Consider the following 13,140-nt stretch of genomic DNA (forward strand, 5'->3'; position numbering starts at 1 on the left):
CCTGAGTGGCTTAAATTAAAAAAAAAAAACAACTGGATTATTGGCTTGCTAAAGAAGTGATGTGTGAGAGTTTTATTTTCAAGTTTCTAAAATATTTAAAATAAAAAATTAGTCAAGAACATAGAGAATTATTTCTAGGTGGTTTTGGCAATAATAAATAAATGAATATAAAAGATATGCTTACTGTACAACAAGCTGCTGGCACACGGTCCCGTTCTCTGTTATCAATTCATTCAGTTTTAATTCAAGGTGAACTTTTCCCTAAGACAGAAAGAAAACATCAAACTCAGTCTGTTTTCTTTTTCTAACAAACTATTACAATGTCCTTCTATCCAATGGCCCACATACTTAGTTATTCACTAGCCTCTATCACATGTCTCTGCATACATTTAGTTGTTAAATGGCTAAGAATCAACAATGTATATGTCAAAATTCTGAGAGAAAACAGTCTATTTGTATGAAATATGACATGCAGAAATTTAGGAACTTTATACGCCGCTTAATAAATGTTTATGTATGGCAACGTCCACAGTATTTCCTTAAAGATTGCACTTATATTTTTGGAAAAAATAAAGAAATTGATTTCTAAAGCTATGAAATTAAGTTAAAGACAGTAAGAATCAGTTTTTTAAAACATATTTCTATCAACTATTAAAGATTGATTTACTATCTGCTATGTTTTAGGAAGTACTATGGGAATAGATAGGAACAAATAATTAAGACACTGTCACTACCAACCAGAAGCTCACAAGCTAGCCAGGGAGACAGCAGGAGTGACAACATGTGGGCAAGGCATTGATGGAGGGATTGGGATACAACAGAGTTCTCTCTGACACACAGCTGGTAAAAGATGAGCTGAAAGCACAATTTAGTAAGTGTTAAGGAATCCAAGCCATCAGCTTCCTCAAGAAAGATCTTAGGAACAATGTCACCCAGAGCTTGGTTATCTCTTCTGTTTATTGGCGATGAGCAACTCTAAACTGGTTAACAATTAGTGCTGCATTACCTCCACATAGCTGACAAGACAAATCCCCACAGTGTCAAGTGGAGATCTTGGGGTGTGATGTCTAGGGCCTGGTGTACTGAGTGGTAATATCAGAGGTAGGGATATCTACACTCTATCGACAGCTTCTCTTCAGAGCCCTTTTAGACATTCAACTCAAAGAAGAGAATCTGAATCATCTTTACTACTTTATGTGGACTTGTCTTATGAGACTGAATCTCAGGACCATTAGCTGTGAAGTTCGGGCTAAATGACTACTACAGGGTGAGCAATCAACAGTTATGAGTCATAATGTAAAGGTCTGTATGAGAGAGGTACGCTCTATTATAATAAAAGGCATCAATGAGAAATCAAGCAGTTATGAGAGCTGGAACTAAACTGAGAAATAGTCCAGGAACAATCTAGGTATAAACACCGATAAAATCATACATATCTTACCAACTAGGTCTTTCACGACTCCTGCATTTAGCATTCACAACCTCTGCTTTTTGATACTGACCTTAAAGGTCTATACTATGTAGTAAGTTCTAGTATTACTCAACTGGAACTTTAAGCTACATTTTCTGTCATGCCAGCATGTGTGTGTTACTTGGCAAGAAAGGCAGTTTACGTAACTGAGTGAACGTCTGCATGCTAAAGCAGTTTCACTAGTTTAAAACACAAACCTTTTATATACTCCCAAATGTCTCTCAAGAAATGTCCAGGATCTAATCTATTTCTAAAACAATAAAAACCATTAAAATAGAGAAAAAAGCAACAACTGACAGAAAATAAAGTGAAAAATCTAGCAAAATAACTGGGAACTATGAAATGAATTAAATGAAAACTTTAGAGCTAAGTAATAAAGTAACTGAAATGAGATATATTTTACATCAGGTCAGCCACAGCTGAAGAAGAATAAACAGGAGAGAAAGGTTCATCAATAGAAAATACTAATGATGAAGCACAGAGGAGGGAAGAACCTAGATACATTGACACATGCAAAACAGTCTGGTGCTAGTACTAGTAAAACTAGTACTAGAACAGAAAGTTGGGAGAGGGACAATCAAGAGATAGTTGTTTTATAATTTCTAAAACCTATGAAAGACATTTATGTCACAGATTCAAAAACTCCTAAAAAGACATCAGTTGGACAAATAAAAAGACAGCAGGGCACTAGTGAGACAGCCAAAAAAATAAAAGGAACCTCAGAGCAGCTGCTAGCTCCTGGTATCGAAAGATGCACAGAAATCTATGCATAGTTTGTAAGAACAGGCAAAATACAATGCATAAAGATAAAATCCTCACACCTAGAGAGTCTTTAAATCATAAAACATTTAAATATTAAGAATTTCCTCATAAAAATGGCTAAAAGTGGCTGAGAATGTTTCAGGGCTGGTGAGACTGCTCTGAGGTTAAGAACACTAGTGCTCCTGCAGACGACCCCAGTCTGATTCCCAGCACCACAGAGCCAATCATAAATGTCTGTAACTCCAGCTCTGGGACACCTGATGCTTCCTCAGGATTCCAAGAGTACCAAATATGCACATGGTGCACATACACACATGTAGACACTCATACAAACACATAAATCTTAAAAACAAATTAAAAAGAACTCTGTGTGTTTCAATTTGGTTTTAAAAACTTATGAGGGAAGGAACAAATGAACAAACAAACAACAACAAAATGTTGTGGCTCCTGACAGATTTTTACTGGTTGTTTTTGAGATCAAGTCATGCTATACTGACTGGGCTGTTCCTGAACTTGTCAGAGTAGATAGATAACCTTACTGCCTCAGCTTCCAGAGTAGCTGGAATTTCAGGCATGCATTACTACAACAGTTAATACAGCTTTATTTATAGAAATTCCATCTAAATAATCAACTGCCTGTCAGATGAAAGACAAACTTTTACTTTATAACATCTCTTATATTGATGGCAATATTTTACAGAAAGTTTTCTCCTTAAACAATAATTTAACAATGAGATAAAGAGCGGGGCACAGTGGCCATGCATGTCATTAGTTCCAGCATTCAGGAGGCAGAAGCAAGCACATCTGAGTTTGAGGGCAGACTGGTTTGCAGTGAGTTCCAGGCCAATCAAGACTACATAGTAAGACCTTGTTTCAAAAAATAAAATTAAAAAAGAGATAGAATGGCTCATTTCTGTTACTTCCCATACACAAATTGATAAATGAAGTTTTAAAATCAATCTACGATAATAATGAGTTATGCTTTTGTATTTATGATCCCTTAACTGAACATGTATTTAATGTCTTGATTTCTTCTTAAATGGTTGTTTAGAACAGTAAAACAAAGGTCATTAACAAAAACTTTGTACCAATAAATAACTTATGGTATGATCCAGATGGTCAAGATTATCCTGTTAGGTAAGACTAAGTAATTGCATCAAAAGGAAATAACTAACATTACATCTGGCATAACAAGCAGGTTTGCTGCCTGTACAAGTTGTGTGAGACACCACCCATAATTAACAGTCTTATGCAAAGTATGTTCTTTATTGTGGTACCTAGGAAGCAAAGAATGGAACAATGCTTACAGGCTGTGAGTTCCAGCATCTTACAGCTAAGAGGATGGCTGCATTATCATTATTTGTATGGAAGAAAATAAGGAAAATGGACACCAAGTGGAGCAGAATGACAACCCGGATCATAACCAGGATCAAAACCAGGACTGGAACTTAAGGAAGAGAATGCTTCAAAACCAGAGAAACAGTCAACCAGAATCAAGCCCTGATTAAAAACTGAAGGGAAGGAAAGACTGGAAATGCCCACTGGCTTAGGGGCATCAAGTCCTCAGAAGCCAGAGCCATTTGTGTTCTCCCTCAGACTCACTGTGGAGTCCCAAGGCATATTACAATGGTTTCGAAAGAAAAAGGTTCAACCCAGAGGGGAAAGTAGCAAAAAACAGAATCAAGAAAAAGATTTGTATTTTATTAAAAAGATAGAAAAGAGGGCTGAAGAAACAGCTCAGGAGTGAACGGCATGCACCACTCTTGCAGAAGACTCAGATTTGACACCCAGAACTCACACAGTGGACTTACAACCACATCCAACTCGTACCCTCCAGGGGATCTGATGCCCTCTTTTGACTTCTGTGGGCTTTGCACATATGTGCTGCACATAATATACCCAGGTACAGACACATGCACATAAAATAAATATTTTAAAAACTTCTGTCAAGGAGCTGAAGACATGGCTCAGCAATTAAGAGCGCGGCCTGCTTTTGCAGAGAACCTTGATTCAATTTCCAGCACCCCCAAGGTATTTCACAAGTGTCTGAAACCCCAGTTTTAGAGGGTCCAACACCTGGCTTCCACAGACACTAGGCACACATGTGGTTCAGACATACATGCAGGTAAAACATTCATATACATAAAGTACTTTTTTATTAAAATTCTGTCCAAAAAGGTAGAAAATTCATTCATTAAATACTGCTATCATGAGCTTCTGAAAAGAAAATAATAACTTTAATAAGAAAATGACAAAGTAAAAGACTAAGATAAGATGTCAATTGACTTGGTATAAAATGCAAGTTACTGGTAGGCTCGTCTCATTTGAGGAGTAAACCACACTTATGCATGTCACTTTTTGTGTCTTTACAGGCAGATGGTCCTTGATATTGAGACCCTCATTTCATAAGTGATCTTCCAGCAACAAATCCGTAATGATCTGAGTTACAAATACTAATTAGTGGTAATGACAGATAATTAAACTGCTTCCTCTCTGAGATAAAGATACTAATAATTTCCTCCACTCAATCCCCTAAACAAACAGGCCTAACCCAAACTCCAGAATGTACTGCCCTGCAATGTTTCCTCCAACTGCACCAGACTTCAGGGGACCCAAACTTAGCCAACTTCTCTTTGTAAATTTTGAGTCAGATCTTTGAGGATGAGGATGAGCTATATTGACACAGAGACTTACAGATGAACATAGCATTTTAAGAGTCACTATGAGTGATTTCACAGAAAAAAACAAGAGATATGTGCTCTCATCAGGCAAACAAAAAGAATGGGTAACATCTTTAAGAATCATTAAATGAGGAGATAGCTCAATTGCTAAAGCATCTGCCACGCACTCGTGAGGATGAGTTTAACTCCCACTAGCTATCCAGGAAAGTAAGTGTATAAAAAGATGGCTATCTAATCTATTCTAAATATGTCCCTTATATCCTCATCCTGCACATCAAGGAAACTTCTCTTTACAACAGACTAAGAACATTAAAGAAAACCACAACTAACAAAATTCAGAGCTGTGGAGCTCAGTCCCAACAGACTCATCAATAATACAATTCCTGCACCTAAGGCTTGGGGATCATTATGAAAGGGGGTGAGGGGTAGAAAGACTGAGAGAGCCAGAGGACCAGGGAGTTTGCTATGAAATTATGTCTCCTAGTAACATGAGAAGGCACACCCATCAAGTTTCACAGACATGACTGCCTAAATACAAGCGGAACAAGGATTGACAACAGACACACCATTGTGGGTTGGGGTGAGGTAGCTCAGGAGGTCCCAACCCTGGCAGGGGAAGCACTTACCCAGGGAAGATCACACCAGTTGGTTAACTGATACCTAACAGTCGGCCTAGTATTATACACATTAAGTAGGTTGTAATTATGTTAAGAATATATGTATACACACACACACACACACACACACACACACACACACACACACACCCCGAACAACATTTAATGAAAAAAGAAGTCATACATTTAAAAAAGAACATTGAGGATATATGGGAGGGCTTGGAAGGAGGAAAGGGGAAATAATATATTATAATCTCAAAAAAAAAAAAACCAAAACCAAAAACAGATGGTTGTAGTGGTGTACTTGTAATCCCCATACTAGGGAGGCAGAGACAGGTAGATACCTGGGACTTGCTGACCAGCAAGCCTAGCAAAAGTGATCTCTAGGTCTCACTAAGAGACCCTGTCTGAAAAACCAAGATGAAGTATCTTTAAGAATGACACCCAAGGGGGCTGGAGACATGGCTCAGTGGTTAAGAGCACTGACTGCTCTTCTAGAGGTCCTGAGTCCAATTCCCAGCAACCACATGGTGGCTCACAACCATCTGTAATGAGATCTGGTGCCCTCTTCTGGTGTGTCTGTTTACTCATATAAATAAAAATTAAAAAAAAGAAAGAAAGAAAGAAAGAAAGAAAGAAAGAGTTAACTACATTTACTTTTTAAAAAAAAGAAAAAGAAAAAGAAAAAAGAAACAAAAAAGAATGACACCCAAGGTTATTCTCTGGTCTCTAAATACACAAGCTCACACATACAAAGGCACCTGCACACACATACACCTATCACACACAACTCCTCCCCTCACACACCTCCAGAATCTTTTTTCTCTTTTGTTGTGAATTGGTTCTAATGCTCTGTCTTATTTCAGCTCCCAAAAGCTGTGCTTCCAGACCTGAGGGTCCCTGCCCCCAGCTGGCTTCGACTCATAATAAAGAATTGCCACATAGCCAATGGTTGGACAAGGAGACGAGATGGGACTTTTAGATTACATGGGCAAGGGACCAAGGAAGAGGGGAGAGACAGGGAATTGCCATGATGTGGAAGCAAAAAGATGAAACTTAAAGGCCCACTGGCACGTGAGAATCTGGAAAAGTGGCCCTAGGGGCCACTTCCCCAATTGGGTTTGGGGTAGCAGGGATGAAATACAAATTTTAAAAGATGTTAAGTCAGGAATACCAGAGGGGAGTGTTTGCTAGCCACGGGGAGGTTTAGAAGTGCCCAGACATTGAGTTAGTCGAAGCCTACCAAAATTAACTGGTGCGCGTTTGTGTGTGTGTGTGTGTGTGTGTGTGTGTGTGTGTGTGTGTGTGTGTCTTTTATTTGTGTATCCAGAGAGCTCTTGGACAAGTGCAGCCAGTGGCAACCCACCAGGAGTCAAAGCAGTTTAACTTATCGCTACACTCTTTGTTTTGTAAGTATATAGTTATTTTAAAGAGAGTGAAAGAAAAAATTAACTATTCATTTTTCAAAACGAAAGGTAAAAAAAAGCCAAGTAATCTGGACCCCCAGGATCTTTCAGACACGAGGCCCCTGACACACATGTAGCAGAGGACTGCCGGGTCTGGTCTCAGTTGAGAGAAGATGCACCTAACCCTCAAGATACCTGGGGCCTCAGGGAGTGGGGAGATTTTGGTGGGGTGGGGTAGGGTAGGGTAGGGACATCCTCTTGGAGACTTGTGTGTGTGTGTGTGTGTGTGTGTGTGTGTGTGTGTATGGGTGGGGAGGGAGGTGAAATAGTCAGAGGGTGGACAAGGAGGGGGATAAAGTCTGGACTGTAAAAAAAGATTAAATAATAATAATGCCATAAACATGAAAGAAATCCATCAGTGGATCTCTGTCCCCACCTGCCTTAGGGTATGGACTGCTGCAGAGCTGGGGCCCATTGCTTAGGATGGCACTACACAGCTTTTGTTCATTAAAGCCCCAGGTAAAAACTAATGTTCTCTGTGGCAGTCAACCATCTTATGAGGACTTAAAGTCACTTCAAGGATCATTTTTAACTTATGTGAGTTTTAATCTTGTGGGCTATTGTAAGGACCTAACTGCCAATTACCATGCAGTATCTATGGAAATGTCTGGTAACTGCGCAGCTCACACTCCCAAGAAAGTTCCTGTAATTTGATTCAGAAAGCTCCCTAGGCTCTTTCTAATGCATCCCCTTTGTCCACTAATTTGGGTAGGCCTCTGTTCTTATATTTTGATGCTACCTGAGTGATTCTAATCTGTTGAATTCTTTTTATAACTAAGAGTATACATCACTGAAAGACAGTACAGAGCTGTGATTAGGAATTAGATCCCTAATGGAATCACAGTTTCTATGACTAAATAAGCCACTGCACCCTTTAAAATCCTATTAAAATAATCTGTAAAATGAGGTTAATATTACCAACTCATTGTGCTACTATGGACTTTAAATGAGATAATGTATATTACATACTCACAACTGTATTTGGTACATACTTTTATAATTACTAAAAGTAATCATAAGATTGAGTCCTGACTAAATGTAATCTCATTGCTTTCTATATTGTCATCTATTTTTATTTTGTCATGCCTTTAAAAATGTTATAAAATGTGCCGGGCGGTGTGGCGCATGCCTTCAATCCCAGCACTTGGGAGGCAGAGGCAGGCAGATTTCTGAGTTCGAGGCCAGCCTGGTCTACAGAGTGAGTTCCAGGACAGCCAGGACTACACAGAGAAACCCTGTCTCGAAAAACCAAAAAAAAAAAAAAAAAAAAAAAAGTTATAAAACTTATACAGGGTAAACAAACAATAACTGAGTAGGCTTTGTATTAATTGTGAGCTGTTTTCAAATCTTTTATACTCACAAGGCTAGTGTGGTATTTTCAGATTGTTTGAGGCTAAATAATAATATTACCAATGATGGCATATTGGCCTGAAAAGTATTATCCCTCCCTCCCACTTCACCTCCTACAGCATTCTTCTTTTAAATTCTATTTTAAGTAGTGGGTAAATCTTACTAATTACCATTTAAGATAAAAGTTCTGGGAAGGCTAATGACTAATGGTCATGAAAGCAAACAGTACTAAAATTTTAAATACCAATACTATATATAAAACATAAATGCTACTTTAAGTATTTTCAGGGTCCAGAGGTGATGGTTTTATATATATATTCTCAAATAAAAGCCTGTGCCAGTTTTCTGGTATTATCTCCAAGATTCACATAAAGAACACATAGAGTTCTAAATTTTCAAAATCAAATTCTTAAATTCCCCAGAAAATTTATGCTGGTCATTAAGAATGGACTTAATAAACAAGCTGTAATGAATCTTCTAATTAATTCCATTTCAGATCAAAATCTCAAAATCCCTTCTCAGCTTTCCTTTTGCTCAAATCATTGAAAGGTTAGACGGGTGCAGTGGTGCATGCCTACAATCCCAGTGTTAGGGAGTCATAAGAGCAAAGCCAACCTCAGGTACACATGAGCAGCATCGTCAAACGGCTAACACCGGACTAGTCTCTCACGTGGGTTGTGAATGGAAAAAATTTTAAATCATGTGTCAAAAAACAAAAATGGATAATCTGGTAAAGCCATATTAGAAATGCACCTGTGTTGGATAGTTTTATGTCAACTTGATTCAAGCTAGAATTATTTGAAGAGGAATAAACTTCAACTGAGAAAATGTCTCCATAAGATCCAGCTGTAGGGGCTGGGCAGTGGTGGCTCACGCCTTTAATTCCAGCACTTGGGAGACAGAGGCAGGCAGATTTCTGAGTTCGACGACAATCTGGTCTACAGAGTGAGTTCCAGGAACCCTGTCTCGAAAAATCAAAAACAACAACAAAAAAGAAAAACCACAAAAAAAAGATCCAGCTGTAGGGCATTTTCTTAGTGAATGATGGGGGGAAGGCCCAGCCTATTGTGAGTAGTATCATTCCTGGGTCTGTGAACCTGGCTTCTATAAGAAAGCAGAGGGACTTGTAAACAAGCCATGAGGGACAAGCCAGTAAGCAGCACTCCTCCATGGTCTCTGCAATCAGCTCCTGTCTCCATGTTTCTTTCCTGTTTGGGTTCCTGTGCTGACTTTTTTGGAAATTGAAGTGTAAGCCAAATCAACCTTTTCCTCCCTAACTTGCTTTTGGTTACAGTGTTTCACTGCAGCAACAGAGACCCTTACAAGGGCACCGCCAGACTGAGTAGTGGTAATAAATTTACATTTGTATAGAAGCTAACAGTTTTTTGTTTGTTTGCTAGTTTGTTTTAAAGACAAGGGTTTATGCAGCCTGGCTGGCCTTAAAAGCCTGCCTTTACTTCCTAGGTGCTGAGATTATAAATTTGTATGGACAACATTGAGTTTCTGGACTGGTACTGAAGATGGCACTGTGGGCTTCCTACATACCAGACAAACACTCTACCAACTGAGCTACAACCCAGCTCAAAATTAAGTTTTAAAGTATTCTCAGCTGGGCAGTGGTGGCGCACGCCTTCAATCCCAGCACTTGGGAGGCAGAGGCAGGCAGATTTCTGAGTTCAAGGCCAGCCTGGTCTACAGAGTGAGTTCCAGGACAGCCAGGACTACACAGAGAAACCCTGTCTCGAAAAACCAAAAAAAAAACAAACAAAAAAAAAAAAACAAAAACAAAAAGTATTCTCAATCTACGAGAGTCAAGCATGGTGAATTTTATTCTCCTTATACTGAAGTGAAGCTCAAAGTCATTAAAGTGAAAATATAAAAACACTATCAGCCTGTTCTACATCCTCACATGGCTTCTCCCTGGGCACTGACAATGCTGTATTACTGAGAGCTGAAAGATACTTATGGTCAAATGGAAAGAAAGAAGATTAAAATGAGGTAGAGTAGATAAAACAGATAAAGTACTTGACTATATTTTGTATTTAAGAAGAGATTTTTAGCACAAAATACTTATTTTTTTTTTTTAGAATCTAATCACAGAGATTGCATAAAAGGTTACGAAGAAATGGAGATAAACTCTATTTGCAAAGTGTCTGTGGGTATGCTTTTTTTCTCCTTGTCTTAAACTTCTGAGTCATGGCAACAAATTATAGCCTGCTTAAGAGACAAAGAATCCTGCTTGCAGTTATCCCCTTGCAAATGGTTTCACAATCATTACTGTATTTAATAAATAAGATTACAAAAAAAAGAAAGAAAAGATTCCCTTAGAAATAACTTCTAAGTCATAGAGACTTAAGCTTTTTAGAAACCTCAACAATATATTTCAGGCTAACAATACATTTTTATTCACATATAGAATTTATACAAGGCCTTTTATTTTGGCAAGAGGAGAAAGAACAGATTAACAAGCATAATGATATCCCTTCAAATAAAAGGAGGTGAACAGGAGGGGAGGTAGGAATGAAGGCTAGGCACTGCAGATTCAGACATGGTTTAACTAAGTAACATTTTTTCCCCCAAGTCTAGTTTATTAGAAATGGAATAAAAGCATCCAAATGAGAGTTTATTATTTTGTGGTAAATTCCTGTATGGATACATGTATGTGTATAGGTGCCATGCACATGTATGAAGGTTAGAGATGAGAATTGGTTCTCATCTTCTACCTTTACAGGAGTTCTGGGAATTGAACACAGGTCAGCAGGCTCAGTATAGAGCATCTTTACCCAGTGAGCTATCTCACCGATCTTACTTTTTTTTAAAAAATAAATATCCAAATGGAAAAGCCATTTCCTTCCAGATCTCTATTACTTAAAGGACTATAATGTTTGGTATCAGAATGTAAAATAAGGTATAACAGTATAAACTAGTATAATTAGTTTTCCGTAATTCACTGGTTTTCTGTATGGTATAATCTCTTGTATTATTTAACTTACCTGAACTTCTGAATTGGAGTCAATAGGCTGCAGTGAAAACCAAGTTTCTTTACCACTATGACTGCACAAGTCTTCTTTTTTGATGGCTACTTTTCCTACAGAAAATAAATAAAATGATGAGAAATCATACTTTATATAATCTTATGGTTCATAAGCATGTATTTTACAGAAATTACTTTAGAATAATTTGTATCTGTTGGTATAAAAATCCACCATTACTCCCCCCCCCCCCTTTTTTTAAACTGGACATTGCTATGTAGCCCTAGCTGGCCTGGTACTTGCTATTTAGCTCAAGATAGACTTGAACTCATTCATGGTAATCCTCCTGCTTTAGTCTTCTGAGTGCAGAGATTACAGAATTTAAAAATCCATTTCTATAAAGTTTGTTTTCTCCTAACCCTTAAAGAAGAAATGTCTTATTTCTGCTTGCCTACAGTAAGACCCTTTTGTGAGTCATTCTGATTCAGGGCATTAGGAAAACTCAGCTGGAGTTTAATGTAACTATGGTATTTTAGCACTTCCTCTGATTAATATTCAGGATAAAAAACAAAATGTAAATGGCAATGCAATATAATTTTCCAGGTTCTGTAACACTGTGGATGAAGTAGATGTGCTGGTTAATTTTGAGCAGTAACATCTGCATTTAATAAGAAGTTACATGCTCCAATTAAGTGAAGGGACAAACAGTATCACCTATTACTAAAAAAGTGAAAAGTGCCTCAAAGATCATTTTATCAAAACATTATTAACTAGCTATCTGCTTCAATTCATATTCTTTAACAATCAAGGCTGCTCTCTAAAGTGTTTTTGTCTCTCAGGGAAAGACGATGTACTATGAACAGAGACATATGAAAGGAAGGAAGAAACAAATGATCTTCAAATAAAGTACTTAGCGTGCTGGTGCAAAGCACTTCCTTCCTCCATGCAAGCTTTAAGCAGACAGAGTTTTGCATATGACTAACCATTCAAAGACTGCACGAAAGCTCCAACAAAGGAAATATTTGGTAGTTTAAGATTAATTCACTTCTTTCCTTGTTTAAAAAATACTTTCCTTTTAAGTATCCCAACTGTATGTTTTATCTTACAAGATAATCTTACTTTTATTTCAACAGTTGAAGACATTAGAAATTATAAAATTTTTTTATGAGAAGCTGCATCCACTTTCAGATATCAAGTGAAAAGGAAGATAGAAAAACAAACAGAACAACTTATATTTATCTTTTTTTCTGGAAGCAGGTGGTGATTATACAATTGCAGAATATACTAAAAAAACACACTGTGTGCTTTCAAATTGTACAAATACTTTATCTTGATAATCCCAGCACAAGGCCAGCCTGGTCTACATGGTGCACTCCAAGACAGCCAGGGCTATAAAAAAAGGCCCTGTCTCCAAAAAAAAAAAAAAAAGAAAAGAAAAAAGATTTTCAAATTTGAAAAACAGCTGCCAAGTACACAAAACTTCTATTTTCTTTACCCAAGATTTCCAAAATCGTATCTTTTTTCCATGTTTTGCTCTATATGTGCGTATGTGTGTGTGTATATACATACACACACATGATATATATCAAAATATGTGTATGTGAAATGATTCTTTCTCTGAGCCATTAAAAAATAAGTTTTAAATATAATACACTTTAAAACAAGAAATTTTATGGTATGTAACTTACACCTTAATAAGGTTGTTACTTAAACTTTTAAAAACATATTACAGTTTTATGTTTATCCCTACAATTATAAGTTAAAACTCAAACTGCAGATGTATAAAGAACAGACGTTAAAGTACAGAAGCAGATTTGTAGT

At 37.4% G+C, this 13,140-nt stretch overlaps 1 protein-coding gene across 1 annotated transcript in view; it reads right to left on the reverse strand.

Annotated features, from left to right (window-relative positions):
* The window catches only part of Rasa2 (RAS p21 protein activator 2), a 90,968-nt gene that overhangs the window by 49,655 nt on the left and 28,173 nt on the right, over window positions 1–13,140 (reverse strand). Inside the window, exons 4-5 of the mRNA XM_028758977.1 lie at window positions 11,341–11,435; window positions 185–261 (exon numbers count right to left, since the gene is read on the reverse strand). Of these exons, the coding sequence (XP_028614810.1) occupies window positions 185–261; window positions 11,341–11,435 (172 nt within the window). The remainder of the gene's footprint in view (window positions 1–184; window positions 262–11,340; window positions 11,436–13,140) is intronic.

Source organism: Grammomys surdaster, unplaced genomic scaffold, assembly GCF_004785775.1.
Source record: "Grammomys surdaster isolate TR1022 unplaced genomic scaffold, NIH_TR_1.0 126248, whole genome shotgun sequence".
NCBI classification, from domain to species: Eukaryota; Metazoa; Chordata; class Mammalia; order Rodentia; family Muridae; genus Grammomys; species Grammomys surdaster.